At 36.1% G+C, this 20,000-nt stretch overlaps 1 protein-coding gene and 2 long non-coding RNA genes across 4 annotated transcripts in view; 2 read left to right on the forward strand and 1 right to left on the reverse strand.

Annotated features, from left to right (window-relative positions):
• elovl4b (ELOVL fatty acid elongase 4b) overlaps nucleotides 1-5,145 on the reverse strand; it is a 12,786-nt gene extending 7,641 nt beyond the window's left edge. The window contains exons 1-3 of one of the 2 annotated variants that reach the window (XM_082145719.1): nucleotides 4,932-5,145; nucleotides 473-563; nucleotides 185-372 (exon numbers count right to left, since the gene is read on the reverse strand). In XM_082145719.1, coding sequence (XP_082001845.1) covers nucleotides 185-372; nucleotides 473-539 — 255 coding nt within the window. In that variant the 5' untranslated portion in view covers nucleotides 540-563; nucleotides 4,932-5,145. Of the gene's footprint in view, nucleotides 1-184; nucleotides 373-472; nucleotides 718-4,931 lie in introns of those variants that run through there. The other variant, XM_082145720.1, reaches the window with a different exon arrangement.
• Nucleotides 1-12,239, forward strand: part of LOC309481029 — an 18,289-nt gene extending 6,050 nt beyond the window's left edge. The window contains exons 4-6 of the long non-coding RNA XR_014199856.1: nucleotides 6,682-6,820; nucleotides 9,864-10,582; nucleotides 12,025-12,239. This is a non-coding gene — a long non-coding RNA (uncharacterized lncRNA). The remainder of the gene's footprint in view (nucleotides 1-6,681; nucleotides 6,821-9,863; nucleotides 10,583-12,024) is intronic.
• A 3,321-nt stretch (nucleotides 12,240-15,560) lies between these two features.
• LOC309481036 overlaps nucleotides 15,561-20,000 on the forward strand; it is a 27,479-nt gene continuing 23,039 nt past the window's right edge. The window contains exons 1-2 of the long non-coding RNA XR_014199863.1: nucleotides 15,561-16,833; nucleotides 17,177-17,232. This is a non-coding gene — a long non-coding RNA (uncharacterized lncRNA). The remainder of the gene's footprint in view (nucleotides 16,834-17,176; nucleotides 17,233-20,000) is intronic.

Raw genomic sequence — 20,000 nt, forward strand, 5'->3', positions numbered from 1 at the left:
ACACAAACAGAATGCCGTGATTTCAGTCTTTTGCAAGTTAATGCATAATGCAGACTTCTTAGTATTTTTTAACAATACATATTGCAGTACTACTGTATTTAATTAGGATATTATTACCATTTGGAAAATACTATCGCATCACCCCATGATGCCTGATTGGTTGACAAGAAGGAGCTGAACAGACCTCTTTGCAGATGTAGAAGTTTAGCAGCACCATGCTGAAGTTGTACACGATGAGGGTTTTTCGGAGCTGGAAAGGCTCGCGGTTCTGCATGTAAAGGGGTCCGGCCCACAGGAACAGCAGGTACAGAACGCTGATCCCCAGGGTGGGGAGCGGCGATGACATCATCGGCCATTTCTCCACGCGCTTGTCTGAGAATTAATCACATAAAACAACATTCAGTTCAGGAATTCATATTCCGTTTGCTGGGTTTTAATATTCTTCTATATTGCTATCTCAGAATATTCTCACCTGCTATGGTAAGGCTCCATTTATAAAACTCTACAGAGTCATTCACGAAGTGAACGACTGTCTCCATGGCTCTAGTTCTAAGATGATTATCCTGTGAAGGAACAAACGGAATAGTTTAAAAGTGATTTTCCTTGCACAATATGACATGAATTCCTTCAGGACAGCGAGTCATACAAAGATCATTTCACAAGACTAAATATTGGATTTTGATTGCTGATCACATTGTGCCACATAAATGTGCTATAATAAGATTCTGTTACACAATAACTGATCTAAAATGTATGATGGGCAATAGTCAGTATTATTATAGTATCTTGAGTATATAGTTTTTATTCATATTTTGAATTCATATTTTACAGTTAAAACATTGGTTTCAGTTTTAAAGTTTTTTTTAGTTTTTTTTTAATATGTCTAGTTTTTATTAAAGGATTAGTTCACCTCAAAATGAAAATGTCCTGATAATTTACTCACCCCAATGCCATCCAAGATGTTCATGTCTTTCTTTCTTAGTGGAAAAGAAATTAAGTTTTTTGAGGAAAACATTTCAGCACAAGACGAACGATTGAGGTTAAAAAGTATTTTTATTTTTTTTATTTTTTTTAAGAAAATTACAGATTGCATTGATTTGGACTTGAACAATTTGGTTACCTTTGAAGTCCATTGTGTGGAGAAAAATCCTGAAATGTTTTCCTCAAAACTTCATTTCTTTTCCACTGAAGAAAGAAAGACATGAACATCTTGGATGGCATTGGGGTGAGTAAATGATCTGGAAATGTTAATTTTGAGGTGAACTAATCCTTTAATTTTATTACGTTTTTAGTTATTTCAGTGCTTCAAGTTAAAGTAAATGAAAATGTTTTTTATAGATTATTTTATTTCAAGCAACAAAAAATATTTTGGTAACACTTTACTTAAAGCCTTTTGTGTATAATGCATAATGTACGCATTATATCTTTTCATAAATAATTGAAACCAAAGTTAAAAGGCGTTATAATATTTGCAGATTTCTTGTTAAATCTGAATGCATTATACTTTCTAATGGTGTAACATAAAAATGTATTTTACTTATAAATGTGGTTACAATTATGCATGCATTATATATATAAAGATTTTAGGAAAAGTGTTACGATGATTTTTTTATGGTTTTAGTTTGTTAACTTTAACAGCCGTGGTTATAGCATGCTAAAATATAAATAATTATGTGTTTTTTGTTTTTATGTATGGATTTTTTTCAGATTGAAAGACATAGTGGCAGATATGTGTAATTGTGTATTACAGAGAAGTGGGTGTCACTGTTTTTTCAAGGCTGTATTTAAATCATTAGGTCAAAACTAAATCATATTCCACACCTGAGTGCCAGGTAAGCAGAATTAATTTGGGTCACAGTTCACCAGTGTCATTACATAATCAGCCCGTCTCCCATGCTTTATTTAGCAGCCCTATCGTTTTACACCGAGACAAACCGAAGGAAAACAGGACAGCTGCATACGGTACTGGGCCCAAATTTAATATAACACGAAAGAAAAATATGCCAGCAGAGCAGTGAGAGAATAAGCTGTGGTAAAAATACTTGTGGTTACAGAATATCAGTTTAAACTTGATTGTTTTGTTTTTGTTTTTTGTTTAGTTTTTTTGCATGAGAAAATAGTTACACAAATGAAAGAAACTATACATATTCCTGCACATATACATTGTTGTATGCATAGTATATATGGTGTTCCCAAAACATGAGACTCAAGTCATGCTTAAAATGTCTGAATGTCAATGCATTTGATGGAAAATATTCAAATCAAGTGTTGCTGAAATGCTGCAGGATCTTTTCTCTTCACTTTTTTTCATCATTTTTGCTCAATGTCTTCGAATCAGCCAGTGTTTTGACTATTTTTAGTGGATGTATGAAGTCAGTTCTCCTCGGATTCACACAGGTGTGCTAGCAGAGTCACATTAATTATGAACATGTTTCACAAACAAACTCAATCACATAATACTTAACTCTTCATTTTCAGGGAAGACCATGCAGGGATAGTTGTCACACACAAGGTCTTTATCTCAGTAACTGACAGACAAAATGTGTGTTTTGTCTGTGGTTTTACATCATGGTTAATACTGTAGTTTAACTCTCGAATTAGGATATTGTTTGTTTGTGATTCTATCCTCCAAACTAAAGTTGAGTAAACATAATTAACATAAAAACACATCAGCATGCATTCAGACAAGAGTCAACTATGAAGGCAGATTTTAACTGAAGGTTGAACCGTGTTTTCAGAACAAAAGCCCCCCCCCACACACCTTTTCTTTTGTACCTAAAAGCCCATTCACACCAGGAACATTAACTATAACTATATTAGCTTTAAATGCTCGAGCAGGTTACAGCAGGATGGATTCTGATTGGCTGTCAATGTTTTTATCATTCTTCAGCTGGATAAAATCGTAGTGAAAATGATTCCAACTATATCGTTTCCCTGTGCCTTTATCATTATGGCTGTGGTATGAACTCTGCTATTCTTTTATGTTTAAAGGGGTGGTACAATGCCCCTTTTTAAACAATGTAAAATAAGTCTCTGTTGTCCCCAGAGTGTGTATGTGAAGTTTTAGCTTAAAATACTCCACAGATTTTTTTTTTTACAGCATGTTAAAATTGTCCCTTTTTGAGGGTCAGTAAAAACATAGTTTTGTGTGTGTCCCTTTAAATACAAATGAGCTGCTGAAAGAGATTCCAATATCGTTTCTCTTTGCCGTTATCGTTATAGATATTCTTTAATACTGCGAACGATTTTGAGAACTAGGTTATATCTTTATCGTTATCTTTATCGTCCGTCCTTGGTGTGTACGGGCCTTAATGGGATAGTTCACCCAAAAATGGTGCTCATGTTTTAAAATATGTTTTGAGGTAACTTGGCAATGATGATTTTTGCAACTATGATTTCACACAACACGTTTTTTGAATTCCACTGTGCTACTTTTAAATTATTTTTCTATGCGTTTGACCATTGGGCTCGCGTCTTGCGTCTTTTGCGGAGTCTCGCGCACAATTAAATTTCCTAGGTTAAGGCGCGTATCGAGAACTTGCGGTTTTACGCCATTCCGCTGCCCGCGTAGGCCTACACGTTTTTTGGTTAAAAACTGTGTGAACCAGCGCTGAAACGGAAGAGACGGTGCTCTGTTAAAATAAACATGTCACCGGACAGTGCAAAGTTCCCGTCAGTCCCTAGTGAAGACAAAAGCCTCCGTGCGCGTGTGTCAGCAGGTTTCACGAGCATTTGTCAGTCAGGCTTTAATTCCTTTTGATCTACGAGCTTAATTGCCCAGCGACCCACATCTGAGGCCGCAGCTCTCAGAGGGATGATCACTATGAAGGTTATTATCACCAGCAGATGCTTCAAATACAAGCTATAGCCTACTGAGAGGTCTGCAACTTTAACAGAAACGAAGAAACCATATGTTGCAGCAGTCAGCTGTAGCCAACAGTCTGATAATTATAACTCATATGAGTAAACGAAGTGAGCATATGGAATGATACGAACGTGCGCAGAAATAAAGAAATATGCACAGAATAAAATAAAGGTTCTTCAATGTTTTTTTTGCTGTTAGATTCACCGTGTACAAATGTATTGTCAAATAACCTAAACATGTGGAAAATTAACGGGTCAAAGTTATGTTTATTAGTTATTTGTCAATAACTAACAATTAACTTGTTAATCAATCTGAGTGCATTAGGTCAATGAAAGTCAGATCACGCAGAAATGGCTATAGCAATGATTACTATTTACTGAGTAATACTAATTAACTACATGGACTTACTAAAGGGTAGGGGTTAGGATGAGGGTTTGGTTTAGGGTTATAAGTTGCATGTAATTATGCATAATTTATAGTTATTACATGTAACACCTGTAACAATAACACTGCAAAATAAAGTTTAGGCTACCCTTTATTTTAAGGTGTAAATATTACAGTGTAATTATACATTTAAGTACTGAGTAATAATAATGAACTACATGTACTTACTATAGAGTAAGGGTTAGGATGAGGGTTTGGTTTAGGGTTAATTGCATGTAATTATGCATAATATAGTATATTAGCTTAACTACATGTAACGTGTAATGACACTGAGTAAAGTGTTCCCAAAGAAGTTCTTCGCGTTCATTATAGGTTCCTCGGTGATTCTGGGTTCTTTAAAGCATTAGTGCAAGATGGTATTCACAAGAATTAGACAATGAAAAGCTATTTGTGAAACTTTTAAATATTCGTCAGTGATATCAAGCTTAAAGGCCCCTTAAACGAGCCACTGAATGACTCCAGGGAACATGACTAATCTCCATTAAAGCGATTTAACTGGATTTGACATTTTGCAGTGAACGCATTTGCATTTAACTGCATGCAAATGTACAAGACAAGCACGTAGATCTAGACTGAAATCAGGAGCTGATGCAGAAAATGCACTTGCCACACACAGTCTTACCTTGCGAGCGCGTGCCTATGCCGACATCAGGTGCAGTGCAGCCCAGGTGGAATATGAGAGTGAATAAATGTCTGGATTTAAATCTACAGTGTGCGTTTAAACACATCAACCCCGCAGATTTGGCAATAATAACGCGAAGGCAAACGGAATGTAACTAACGGGACCGGAGCATATGAGGCAAACGCATCTGATCAGTGTAAGCAGACACTGACTGGACACCGGTCTGTCCGGCACTGAGCATGCGCAGTCGCGCCATGTGTGGCTCATGCCGGTGCGCTCGGATAACTCCTTTGTTTAGGCGTTAAGCTTTGTCTCATCTGGGGGAGGTTAATCAATGCATCAGCAGCGCTTGTCTTAACTTAAATATTATATATTTGCGTCTAAGCAAAAAATATTTCGAATATATGGCTATAGTTTTTTTTTTTTATATAAACGTAATAGTTTAACTAGGCTACTGCCAAGTTTTAATAAAATACATCCAGGTTTGATCATTACTTTGTACTCAATTTGTATAAATATAATTGTTTTCATATTTAATGATTTCATCTAATAATTATAAGTTTTACATCATATTGGCATGCAGTGATGTTTAGGCTACTTATTGTTATACTGTATAATGTCTTTTAACGATAATGTTCCACTGACAGACGTAATTTAGTCAGTAAAAGTTTTTATTAATTATTTCATTGATTTAATAATTGAATTTCTATTTTCTATATTATATTAGGCTATATTATATTATATTATATTATATTATATTTATATTATATTATATTACATTATAGTGTTATCATTTAGTTCTACATGGTATTGTATACATTATACATTGGCATGCTGTGAAGTTTATTATATGTTATATTATATGTTAATATTAAATGTTTTCTTTTTCTTTGATAGGATAATACGTTTTCTCAACAAAAAAAAAAAAGGTAGATTGAATTTTGTTTGTTATTTTAGCTTTCTCAACCCTGAAGTTAATTTGCTTCTTTTGGATGTCTTGTGCTGCTGTTTTCCAATTTGAACAGCTTGTTTCAAAGTAATAAAAGAGAAAGAAACAAGAAGTCAGTTGTATCGGAAGTTATTTATGTTATTCTCCTGGACCCTAGACCTGGGACGTAACAATATGTTATATTGTATAAGGTAATGGTCATTTTTACACTGACAGACCCTCTGAATGAAATTCCCAAATCCATACATGTTGAGGAGTAACCTGTTGCTGAAAATATTTTGTCCCAATGTGAGGACCCAATCTAGACACAAGGTGGCAGCAGACCCTATAAAAAACTTTTTTCCCCTTATTCTTGTAAGTTCAATGAGTTCAATGAATTTAGAAAAAAGTATTTGCAGAAATAATATATGAACTTTGTCTGATCATATTATGATATCATCAAAAATATATAAGTTTTAACCACATGGTAGTTTAAAAATCAATAATGTGTTTTTACACAAACTTATGGTATATTGACTGTACAAAGACCTCAAAATGAGACAGCTGAAGGAATAATGTATTTTTATAAATATATGTGAATTGGTGTGGTCTTAGCTGGTCTTCCAGCCTGGTCTGGTTTCAAAGGCTGGTTTTAGGCTGGGAGACGAGCTGAACTGATCAGGCTGAGATCAGCTAAAACCTGCTAAGACCAGCTTAGGCTGGTCAAGAAAGAGATGTTGACTAGAGTTAGTTAGTTTAGGTCTGAGATGAGCGTTCAGGGCTAATCGCGTGACTGATTCTCTGTGTTTCTGTGTCTCACAGGTGTTCTGTTAACAGCGTGATCACTCACAGCAGGAGCAGATGTGCAGTGTGTGAGAGTTCAAATCAATCTAACACATCATCTCACCTGTGTGTCACACTGACAGCTGACAACTATACTGGACAACACAACACACTACAGGTTTGCTTTCTTTCCTGCATAGAAGATGTGTCCTTCCTTTCTTCCACAACACAATTCTTCCTCACTTACTTACGTGTTTCTTTTTGCACATTACAGTTACAATAGTTCAAAAGTTTGAGGTCTTAAAGGAATTAATACTTTTATTTATCAAGGATGCATTCAATTTTTTAAGTAAAAGTTACTTTTAAAAGTAATGTGTTACAATATTGCGCTAGGCTATTCCATAAAAAAGCAGCTAAATGTAACTAATGGAAAGTAATACTTTTTTCTCACCTGGGCTGGACTCGGACTTGCTTGTTCTATATTAACGAAATAAGAAATTCTATATTTGGCCAATGTAAAGGCCATTTTACACCATAAGTGAAATGAATAAGCCTCAGGCTGACAGAAATGCAAATTCACGTCTGTCCAGTAGAGGGCGCAACTCAAACAAACCTCTCAGCTGTGCTGCCATTCTGGACACTAAACAAACAAACAAACAAACAAATAAAAACTAAATGAAACATAAATGTGATGTTTAATGTTAAAAGTCATTTTTGATTATTAGTATGGTTGAATTTGATCATCTAAAGACATTGGTTAATAAAGTGAGATTAAATGCATAAAGTATATTTGTGTTATTTAACATATTTAATCATTGCAGGTTTGCATATTATTCTGACTTTGCATTTTACTGTTTTAATTTATTTTGAGGATTACTGAATCTGTTGTTTTGCAAGTGAGATGAGTAAATGCATGTTCACATTACAATAACCATCATGTTCACACACAAAGCCTCTGAACTTATGATATCTCTCAACATGGGGACAAGAGAGCTGTCAGTCAATACAGTGGAAAACGAAGTCATTTGTTTAACTTATTTGAAAATGTAAGCCAGATATTTTGTGTAAATTTAAAAGCAATGCGTACAACTGCAATAACTCTCATTACTTTTAATGCATTACCTCCAACACTGGTTACAAAAGATTTCTATTTCAAATAAACGCTGTTCCTCTTAAACTTTCTATTCATCGAATAATCCTGACAAACAAATGATTTCCACAAAAATATGAAGCAGCACAACTGTTTTCAACACTGATAATAATAAATGTTTCTTGAGCAGCAAATCAGAATGATTTCTGAAGGATCATGTGACACTGAAGACTGGAGTAATGATGCTGAAAAATCAGCTTTGATCACAGGAATAAATTACATTTTTAAATCTATAAAAAATAAATTGTCATAATATTTCACCATATTACTGTTTTTTTACTGTATTTTTTGAGTATATAAATGCAGCCTTGGTGAGAATAAGAGACTTCTTTCAAATACATGAAATATCTTTCTTTCTTTCTTTCTCTGATTAATTCACTCGTTGTTGTAGAAAAAGTCAATGTAGCTGTTTCTCGCTTTATGTGTCTGTTGAGATTCGCTTGAGCATTTCCAGGAGACGTTCAGCATCTGTGCTTTCTGAGTCATGTACAACTGTTGTTCACTTACATTGGGACAGAAATGCATTCCGAATCATAAACTCATGAATTAAGGCTGCACATGTGTTTATGGAAGGAATGCAGGAAAAGCGATGTTTTGTTCCAATCCTGTTACATGCAAAGTTACATTTCAATTAAAGCAGCACAACTGTTTTCAATAAAATTGTTTCTTGGTCACCAAATCAGCATATTGGAATGATTTCTGAAGGATGTGACACTGAAGACTGATGCTGAAAAATCAACTTTGATCACAGGAATAAATTACATTTTATAATATATTCAAATAGAAAACAGTTCTTTTAAATTGTAATAATATAACTGTTTTTACTGTATTTTGATCAATTAAATGCAGCCTTGTCGAGCAGAGGACACATCTTTCAATTTTTTTAATTATTCCAATCTTTGCTTGACACATTAGAGTTAAAGGGGTGGTATAATGCCCTTTTCACAAGATGTAAAATAAGTCTTTGATGTCCCCAGAGTGTGTATGTGAAGTTTTAGCTCAAAATACCCCACAGATATTTTTATATAGCATGTTAAAGTTGTCACTTTTTGAGGGTGAGCAAAAACGTGCCGTTTTTGAGTGTGTCCCTTTAAATGCAAATGAGCTGCTGCTCCCGGCACAGGGGGTGGAGCTACAAGAGCTTGTGTCCTTTTACTTCACACCGACATGCACTGAAAATTTGAAAAACTTTTAGCCATTTATGTTCAAACCGGAGTCAGACCAAGATAAAGAGACTAAAGAAGAAGTGACAACATGTAGACAACATTTCTGAATGGTTAGTTGATGAATTTATGTAGCTAATGTGTAGTTATCTTCAAGTCATTGATTGGCATATTCTGTCATGATAATCTATTAATCGTTCCCGGGGTGGGGTTTATGTAAATTTTAGGGTTTGTGATGTCACTAACCCGGGAGGAATGTCGTGTAGTCCCAACCAGCCGTTTGTTGTAGTCCTTAAAAAGCTATTTCTTTCAAATAAAATATCTCCCTTTGCTTTGAACTTTGAGCGTTGTAACTTTGCAGATGTTGTTTACGCTCAAACAGCAACATTACACACTAACTAAAGTTAAAGAAGTGAAATCATAATAAACCACCCTTTTAAGTCAAGCAAATAAAGTAATGAAGTTCAGTATCCTGATAATTATCTCAATAAGTCATGGAAAGCAAGTTTCCTCCGAATGACCTGAATACACACACCTGCGGGTTATTTTGAAGACACGAAAAGTTCATATTTTGTAAGTTCATCCAGACACATATCCAGATGGATAGTCTTTCCTGAATGTGAGTTGAGGTCCGTTTGTCTGCTGTCTAGTTCTCATTCACAAACTGATCTAATTTAGTGTCGCTTAGGGCTTTTCACTCTCCGTTTTATAAAGCTTAGCCGAGATCATCCAAACAAACCGAAGGAGTCTCACATTTCAGCTCATGGGAGTGTGTGTTGTTTTGAAGTGAGATGAAAAAGAGAGAAGGGCTGTTTTGATTATACAGTGCAGACGTGATTATGTAGGTTGATTTGTTTAGTATGTGCGCTCCATTAAATAGAAGCTGCTCTGTTTGTGTCCTCCTCCAGCTTTAACGCCGACGCTCAGGGGCTGATGGTCTGACACGTGGAGACGGAAAGAGCCCCTGGATGGCACGAGGGAAGGAAAGAAGCACAGACAGAGCGATAATGAGTTTCATTGTGAGAGTGAACAGTCTGGTGATGTAAAGCTTTAGACACTGGATCCATTTCTAGCCACTCAAAAAACTGTTTATCTAGATTATTATATGTTTATATATGCATGTGTAGATAAAGAATCTAATTTAGTGATCAAAGCTGAATTTTCAGCATCATTACTCCAGTCTTCAGTGTCACATGATCCTTCAGAAATATGATTCTAATGATTTGCTGGTCAAGAAACATTTATGATTATTATCAATGTTGAGAACTGCTCTGCTGCTTCATATTTTTGTGGAAAGAGTGATGCATTTTATTTTTCAGGATTCTTTGATGAATAGAAAGTTCATTTATTTGAGACAGATAATCAGACATGATTAATCATAACAAATGTTTCTTGAGCAGAAAATCATCATATTAGAATGATTTCTGAAGGATCATGTGACTCTGAAAATTTCAGATTTGATCACAAAAATAAATTACATAAAAGCAATATTCAAATAGAAACCAGGTATTTTAAATTGTAATACTATTTCAGAATATTACTGTATTTTTGATGTAATAAATGCAGCCTTGGTGAGGATATTAAGTTAAACATCACAAAACATTGAAAAACCTTACTGACCCCAAACGTGGGTGTTTCTGCAACTACGGGCACTTTTAAGTCCCAGGAGTGAAATTTTAGATTTATGTTAAAATTTGTCATTTGATGTTTCATAAATATAAACGTAGTGTCAAGACACACCTTGACATAAATAATTATGAATAAATAATATTATTTAATGTAAAATTATGAAGCATTTATAGGTCCAAACACCATTTTTGCTCATGTCCCACACCCGTGGTTTCAATGTTGAGATACTTAAAATTAGCTCATTCTTTTACAATATGACATTATTTCAAATGGAATTGTTTAATATACAGATTCATTTACAGAATCTTAAAATTCTTTGTATTATTTACTGATCATTTTTATGATTTTTTTAACTAAATGTGCCTGTCCCACACTTTTGAGTCCTTACCGCAACAATGAAAAAAAGCTTTTATTATGAAATTTTATCGAACACAAACAAGTCTAGTTTCTATGGAAACAGAAACTATCACTTGAGCACATTGCTGACAGACTGGACCACCACACTACCTCACTCACAAGATAACAAAAACATAAGGTAAACATAATCTTTTCTGCTCTAGTATTTATTGTGCGTCCTTACCATTCAGCTTAATAATTGTGTATTTATAACTACATTTTAAAAATAAATGTATTTTACTGTTGAATTCATGTATATTAAGATGTTAAGATTCAAAACTAATGTGGTAGGCCTTGATAGCTGCCAATTAGCTAAAATATTAGCAAAAATGTCATTTCCGCAACATGTCTTTACCGCAGCAAATTTAGGTGTTGCGGTAAAGACCTTGTGTTGCGGTAGAGACAAATTCAAGGTGTACTGTATATTAAATGACAAATATTCAGTATATTATTAGTACTGAAGTATATATTTGTATATTTATTAGTATATATATATAAACATGCCATTTTTTACATTAAAAATAAAATTTTGTCCTTACCGACTTAAGATGTCATTACCGCAGCACTCCTCTATTTTCATTTTTTTTCACATTTTGATTTGCAAAAAAAATATTTTTACACTTAAGTTGAGATGATTAACACATTGAAATTGCAACATCTGTCATAAAAAGTTAATTATGTTATCTTTAGTGTGTATGGAAACAATTGACATCTAAGGTTACTGTAAATTTTTTACATGGCATAGAAAAAAACAGGAAATTCCCTATTTTGTATATTATTTTTTTATATCAGTATTTACAAAACTGCATCAAATTTGAAAAAGCTATTTAAATATGTAAAAAAAAATATAGAAATTACTAAAGAAATTACTTTTCGAAAACCGAAAAACATAAAAAATAAACATGTTCCAGATTAAAATCTTAATGACTACATTCTATTTTGTGTAAATCTTTATATGTATTACAGACTGTGATGGTTAAAATTGAAATTCATAGAGGTTGATCATTTTAAAATTGGGATAGTCAAAAGTGCCCGTAGTTGCAGAAACATATGGTAGTGATGGATACAAGACAATTTACAGCATAACAGTAATATCCCAGCTGTGTGTTTGAGTAAATCACAGTGAAGTTTGGACTGAGTGTGTGTTGTGCCTATACAGAAGTGAAGAAGCCATGTGTGCATGTGATGTTTAACTCAGTCAAGATGTGAATCCTTCTCACTCACACACTGTTGGGAAAGCACAGCATGCTGGGAGACGCTTTCACTTGTGTCTCACATGCTTTGTTTTACCTGTGTAAGTGTGTGTCTGTGAGAAAGAAGGAGAAACATTTGCTTTTATTCATTAGTAGAAGCTTTTATAAAAATCTATTTACCCAATATCATAGTTTCTACTGTAAGTGAATGTTAGTGAATGCATGCATCCCGATCTGATTGGACAAAGACGTTGTGGCTTTCAGCTCATTGTTATTTCAGCTGGAACTAGGGCTCTTTTTTTTCCAGAGGTTTTTAGCGGTTGTAAAAGCACATTAGTGTGTGTAAGGGAGTGAATGCACTGAATAAGGGTGCAACTGGTGTTGAACACATGCAGCAAAACCGCTCGAGTCCTTAAATGAACTCGGAAAAGGACACACCCTCAGACACAGACTGAAACACGCCATTGTGGACGAGAGACACTCTCTCTCTCTCGCTCTCTTTTTCTTTCTCTCTGTAATCTCAGTTTCAATTGCAGTTGCTTTATTAGCATGACAAAAAACAAAAACAAAAAAAAAACACATAAAAATAGCATTTGTATAGCCAAAGTCTTTACAATGAGATAAAATGCAGCATACAATGAGTAATGAAATACGAGCACTAGTCAGAACGCAGCAAACAACTACAGTAATATTAAAAAGTAAATATATTGAAGTGAAATATGGTATAAAAATGGAGTAAACTAAAATGAGAAAATAGTCAAATGCAAAATAACATCAGTAAAAATGCAGTATAGGCTAATATTAGCAAACAAACAAAATAACACAAAGTGAAGTAGGCCTAACCATTAAGTCATTGAAAGCAATGTATTAAAATACGTAATATTTCAAATGCAGCAAACAAGTACAGTAATTAGAAATGGAACAGAATAAGTGAAATAAAGAAATCACATGCAGTGCAGTAAACAAATAATACTAGCAAATAAACAAAATAATGTAAATAAAATAACCTAATACACTATAGAAAGTAATCATTAATTTAATGAATGTTAATACAATCCTTCTATTAGGCTTATTAAGAGTCTCTCTTTCTTGATGTTGTTCTTCCCAGTAATGTATTCCAGTCTGTGGTGGTCACATGTTTAACTCAGGTCGCAACTTCGCCCTTCGTAACGCATTCTCAGAAACGAATTATTGTATTCATGAAAATAAGACCTGGCTGTAAAGGTCGTTGCCGTGTGGACGGGTGAGGCGGCATAATCTAGAGGAGGCGTATTGACCTTTTTGTTTCGTGTAAAGTGATCCAGCGTGGAATAAGCATGGAGTTATCGTTCAATCACGGCCCAGTTTATCAAACGTCGGGCTAATCAGTCTAATGCGTCCTGAGGCGGAGGGAGAGTGGAACAAACTGATGCGACCCCTGCGGCTCCACACCGTATGAACCAGTAAATCATACCTCAGCCTTCTCTGATCCTCCTGTGAATCCGCTTCTGTCAAAATAAGCTGTCAAGAGGGGTTTTGCCGAAAGCGTAATGCATTATGCACCTGCGGTCAGTTGTTTCTCTTGGATTTTTAGGTGTGTTTCAGTAATGAGAAAAATGTTTGTCACATGCATATGAAATAAGTGTTTAGTGTAAAGCACTTAAAGGGATGGTTCGGAGTAAAATCAACCTAGGGTCCTTTGCACCATGACCTCGAGCCACATTGGTCGAACATTATTAAAGTTAGAGCTTATTTAGAGATATCAGCCGGATGGTTTAGTGCAGGCGCTAGTGGATCCTAGGTTGTATCTCGTAAATTACCCCACTAATAATGCCCAGAATGGTACCAAACTTCTACAGTAGTACAAATAGGTTCTGTACTCATAAAACAAGGCATTGGAAAGTTTGTAAGTACATCAGGAGTTTATTTAAATAACACTTGCCTGATGGCTAATGCTACCGCTAACCCGCACGTCGACGTCACTTCCGTTATTTGGGAAAATCCTGTAAAAGTCCTGGCAGAAAGCGAAATAAGAAATAAGAAATCATTAGTTAACACTAAGTTGTCAACACTTAGGAAAACTAATAATTCGTCGTTACACTACATCCTCATGCATCACTTTCTGCCAGGACTTTTACGGGCTTTTCCCAAACGAGCCCAGCTGACAATGGAAGGCAACGAGTCTTACACAGTTGATGAGTTGATTTGTCGATGTTATAATATGCCTCTGCTCATGAGCTTTTTAGATGGATGGATGACAAGGCTTTTTATGTCGGGGAATCTGCGATCTCTGACCCAGTTTGTTTGCTGGCTTCCATTGATGCAATAGGTTGTGTTTTCCGCCAACTGGCAACCTGGGGTGTCGAAATACTATTGGATAAATTGAAAGTGGGCGGGATCACACAGATCAAAACCAAAACAAAACATTCTGACACAGAATGCAGATTCCACATTTAGAATAACAAGCTGTTGCAATGTTTTTGAGAGAAACAAGTATGTGAACTTTGCATGTTTCCTAAATATCTGCAAACATATTATAGTGTTTTTATGCTTTAGTACAGTCTAAATAATTACATACAGCACCTTTAAAGACCAGGGGCCCTATTTTAACGATCTGAAACGCAAGTATCAAATGCGAAACGCAAGTAACTTTGTGGGCGGATCTCGGGCGCTGTTGCTATTATACCGGCGGGATAAATGACTCTTGCGCCCGACGCAAATCTAAAATGGGTTGGTCTGAAGTAGCTTCATTACTCATAGGTGTGGTTTGGGCGTAACGTGAAATAAACCAATCAGAGCGACATCTCACATTCCCTTTAAGAGCAGGCGCGCTTGTTCCATGGCGGATTGCTATCATAACAGCAGATTTGCCAGGCGCGCGCCGGGAGCGATTCACAGCCGAGTCAGGGCCGTAAAAGACAGAGAAGTGACATTGTATGGGGATGGAGAAACCCACCCAAATAAGCTTCGGTTAAACAGGCGTATAATAATTTTGAGAAATGTGTAAGCTAGATTTATGCCTATTTTTTCACATCTTCATGGACACCACAATGATTTCCCTCATGTGGAATATTTTTCCTTGTAATTATGTATGGTTTGCAAAAATGGCAACTGCTGCGTCTGAGTGTAGATGAGAGAAGCAAAGTGTATGCGCGTTGTGCACGCTACATCATGGCCAAGCATGCGCCCTTAAAATAGCATCTGAATAACGCGCCACTGACTTTAGACTAGGTTTTAGGCGGAATTGTTTTCTGGAACTGCAAAATAGCATCAGGGAACGTTTGCGCCGGAACACGCCTCCTCTTTGCGCTGAACCGCCCCCGGGAGCGCAAGTTCATTCCCTAATTTACCGACGTGCGTCTGTGGAGGGAAAAGTCCTCTGTGCGCGGGTGCAAAATAGGAATGAAACATGCGTCGGTGTACAAAGTCAATTGTGCTGGGTGCAAGATAGGGCCCAAGAAATAATGAACATTCTATTGACATTAGTCAAGTCAAGTCACCTTCATTTATATATGACAATATATATAACTTATTTTAACAATATAGATTGTTTCAAAGCAGCTTTACAACAGAGATTGTTTTGGCTTTACAGCAACTCTAGAATAAAGTTATTGTCCAGCTAAAGTTAGTTTTGATTGATTCACTTCTGCCACAGCGATCATTAGTTATTAACTTAGGGGCCGCTAACACGACACCGTTCTAACAGAAAACCCTTGAGTTCTCTCTGCGCAAACTTTAAAAACGCGAACCTGTGAGAACGGTGTTGGCGTGCACATGCGTATTACGAGTTTAGTATTGGTATCAAAGAGCACACCCAGCTTCCTAACCGTCGACGAGAACTTGACTGAGCAGCCATCAAGTGTTATACAGTATTCTGAGTTATTACGTGAGGACGTTTTTTGTCCAATAATTAGAATCTCTGTTTTTTCAGAATTAAGTAGTAGGAAATTACTAGTCATCCAATTTTTTATATCAGCTATGCATTCCGATAATTTTGTGAATTGGTAAGTTTCGTCGGGGAGTGAAGAAATATAGAGCTGACTCTGTTATATAATTACTGGACGAATGTTTGTTTATAACTTTGAGAGAACCTTTGCCAAAGTTCTGAGAATGTTCCCTGTTAGCTGGGCATTCACTGATAATCTTGCCCTCTCTAAATCTCACTTCAAGGTTGCATCCAGATTTAAAAAATGTTGCAGTGCAATTTTTAACTACACATACTGGAAGCAGTGCCTTTTTGGCATCAGTCTGCTGTAATGGTGGCCATGCTTGGTAAAAACAGAGCCGAAAAGAACTTTATGTAAAGGACACCTCATAAAAAGTAGTTTATGGTTGCTTGTAATATATTTATTGTTGTGTTCTGGACATGATGTTGTGTGTATGTGGGTAGACGCTCTCAAACTGAGTTTTGTCAAGCCAGATCGAACAGTACAATTAATTCTGCATTGTGTGTATAAAAGCTCTGGAAGAAACAGGGTTCTGGCGTTTTTCCCAAACTCTGAGATGGCGTGTCCTTTTTCCCATAACGGACTCCAACGGCAAGCGGACTTCCAGGGTAAAACTGGAGCCAAGCAGACCTGCCAGCATCCTTCGCCCAGAGAGTGATGTTTTGTTGGGAAAGTTTCCTGCTACTTGAGCCTTGAGGACTGTCATGGCTGGAGGGTCTTTTTCGGGAAAGTCTGTGAGTTTTTCTTCTGTGTATGGTTACAGTTAAGACAAAAACAATCGTGCATTGAGGTCAGATTGTTGTACCATGAGAGAATGAATTATGCAACAATCACGCACAGGCAGAAAAGACCAGATTAAACCAGCCTGATGTGGTGTGCTGGTCTTAGCTTGACTCCCTGCATAGGTGTTCAGCAGGTTTGGCAAGCTAGCAACTGACCAAACCATCAAAAACCCAAGTTTCAAAAGCCTGAAGTCCAGAAAAATGCTCTAAGTTCATTGAAGCTTTTGTTGTTTTGCAGGGTTTACACAAACAAACTGGCTGCCAAGTAATTTTGATGTATTTTTTCTTTTTATAGACTTTGCCGCTTGGAGACACGGGCCGAGGTGCCCAGTGACGGACTAGCAGAAACTGGTATGGTGCCCTTTCTTACTTCCACACCACACACCCCCAAAACTCACACAATCCTCCTCTGATCTTTAGAGTCTTCAGGGATCAAGTCTGTATCCTCAAAGGCTTATTGAGAAATTGAAAAATTGTAAATAATTGAAAAATCCACCAGCAAGCTGCAAGGCTTTGTGCCGTGACTCAGTATTTCCAACTTTTTTTCTGGGTGTGTGTTACCAGTTTAGATGTTCAAATTTAAAAGAGATTAAATTAAATTGTACAAACTTATAAAGTCTAAAAGTTGTATGGCAAAATATATTTTTTATTAATAATATTATTATTAATAATATATTATTATTATACTCATTTTTACAGTGAAAAGTACAATAGTTATATTTCTGATTTTGTTTCATATTTGTATTTAGCAATAATTCTAATAAAATATTATCATTATTAATAAATCATCAAATGTTGGGCCAAATTGTGTTTTTCAATGGTTTAAAGAAATTAAGTACTGTATTAGAAAATATTAAATACAAAATAATTGTAATTAAATATAAAATAATTCAAATATTAGATATGTATTTTTACAGTTATGTAAAATATAATAATAATAATAATAATAATAATTATTATTATTATTGTAATACTCATTTTTATTTTACAGTTAAATAGTACAATTGTAATATTTGGTTTAGGTTCTGTTTGGAATTTGCTTAAAACTTTTAGAGTATTTTAACTAATTAAATAACTAACTAAGTATTTTTTTAAAATTGGTGTTAAAACAAACCAACCAATTATTATTATTGAAATATGATTTTAAAAAAATGGCCAAATTGGGTTTAATGAAAATGAAGAAATGAAGACAGCCACAAATTAAAATATAACAGTTCTTGTGTGAATTTAAATTTTTTTTTTCTTAAATAGGCCTACTATTTTTGCAGCAAAATTGGCCAAATTGTGCAGCCCTACAAACCCGGCATTTTTTTAGATAATCCCCCCCCCCCCCCAATTGTGCAGCCCACAGTAGGTTACGTTAGGTTAGACTCTAGGTTTCATCAGCATGGGATGGGGGCGGAGTCTCAGGGGGCGGAGTCATGTATTCTGACATCTTGCCTGACGGGCGGCTCAGGTAATCAGCTCTGCTGGGATTCTATAGAGCTCTAATCGGCTGAACTCCGTCATTCTGTGTTAGAGCTAAACCTTCAGAGAGCCCTGCACCAGTAACCCTGTACACTCGCCCATATACCTGCCCTCACATCCAGGGCCAGCGTCCACGTCAGTGTGGGTCACATAGGTGCTTCTGATGACGGGACAGCGCAGGAAGGCGAAGAAAGGAAAAAGTTTTTGTCGAGTGACGTGAGAAATTGTGGGTGCGTCTCTCAATGAGCTCTCGAGCTCGTGCATCACTATATCGTGTACATGAATTCGGGCACTGGTAAGGATCCTGGTTCACTGAGATAGTGATTACTCAGTTTCCGGTGACATGACTACATACAACATCAAAATACAACATTAACACTGCACTCAAAAAAGTGCTCATGGGCATTCATTGGATGACCATAATTATAAATCACTCTTTTTAGATCAATTAAAATAATATACATTTATATATTTGAGTTTTTTTTGAAGAAATGTAAATTGCTTAGGTTGTACATGTAATGAGAGTGAATTTACTTGGATTAATGACTGAAATTTAATGGTATTAATCAACAAAAGGCGGGGCCTATATCTTTTTGATATTATTATTTAAACACATCGTTCTGTTACATATCTTTACAACATTTCAGCCAAATATAATTATAAATGTGAACAAGGTGTGTTCACTGTCTAGCGATGTGATAAAATAAAGAAAAACTGTTTGTCTTTTTAAATCTTCTATCACGTGTCATATTTACTGAGTTGGCTCGTGCGTTTTATGTTTCTTTCTTCAGAAATGTGACGTAATTTCTGGTAAGTGAGCAGAGTGAGCATTGATGCTTCCTGGTTTTTGCAGTGCATTGTGGGATTTTTCAGGGAGTGAACGTTCCAGTGCACTTGAAGGATTTTGCGATTGAGACAGATCTTATAATAGCCGACCCCCTCATCAGTGTCCTGACTACTGAACTAGGGAGTGGATTGAGACACACCCATAGTGAGCATAAATGCTTCCTGGTTTTTGCAGTGCATTGTGGGATTTTTCAGGGAGCGGACTTTCCCGTGCACTTGAAGGATTTTGCGATTGAGACAGATCTTATAATAGCTGACCCCCTCATCAGTGTCCTGACTACTGAACTAGAGAGTGGATTGAGACACCCATAGTGAGCATTGATGCTTCCTGGTTTTTGCAGTGCATTGTGGAATTTTTCAGGGAGTGAACGTTCCAGTGCACTTGAAGGATTTTGCGATTGAGACAGATCTTATAATAGCCGACCCCCTCATCAGTGTCCTGACTACTGAACTAGGGAGTGGATTGAGACACACCCATAGTGAGCATTGATGCTTCCTGGTTTTTGCAGTGCATTGTGGGATTTTTCAGGGAGTGAACGTTCCAGTGCACTTGAAGGATTTTGCGATTGAGACAGATCTTATAATAGCCGACCCCCTCATCAGTGTCCTGACTACTGAACTAGAGAGTGGATTGAGACACACCCATAGTGAGCATTGATGCTTCCTGGTTTTTGCAGTGCATTGTGGGATTTTTCAGGGAGTGAACGTTCCAGTGCACTTGAAGGATTTTGCGATTGAGACAGATCTTATAATAGCCGACCCCCTCATCAGTGTCCTGACTACTGAACTAGAGAGTGGATTGAGAC

This window comes from Leuciscus leuciscus (assembly GCF_965113295.1).
Source record: "Leuciscus leuciscus genome assembly, chromosome: 18".
NCBI lineage: Eukaryota > Metazoa > Chordata > Actinopteri > Cypriniformes > Leuciscidae > Leuciscus > Leuciscus leuciscus.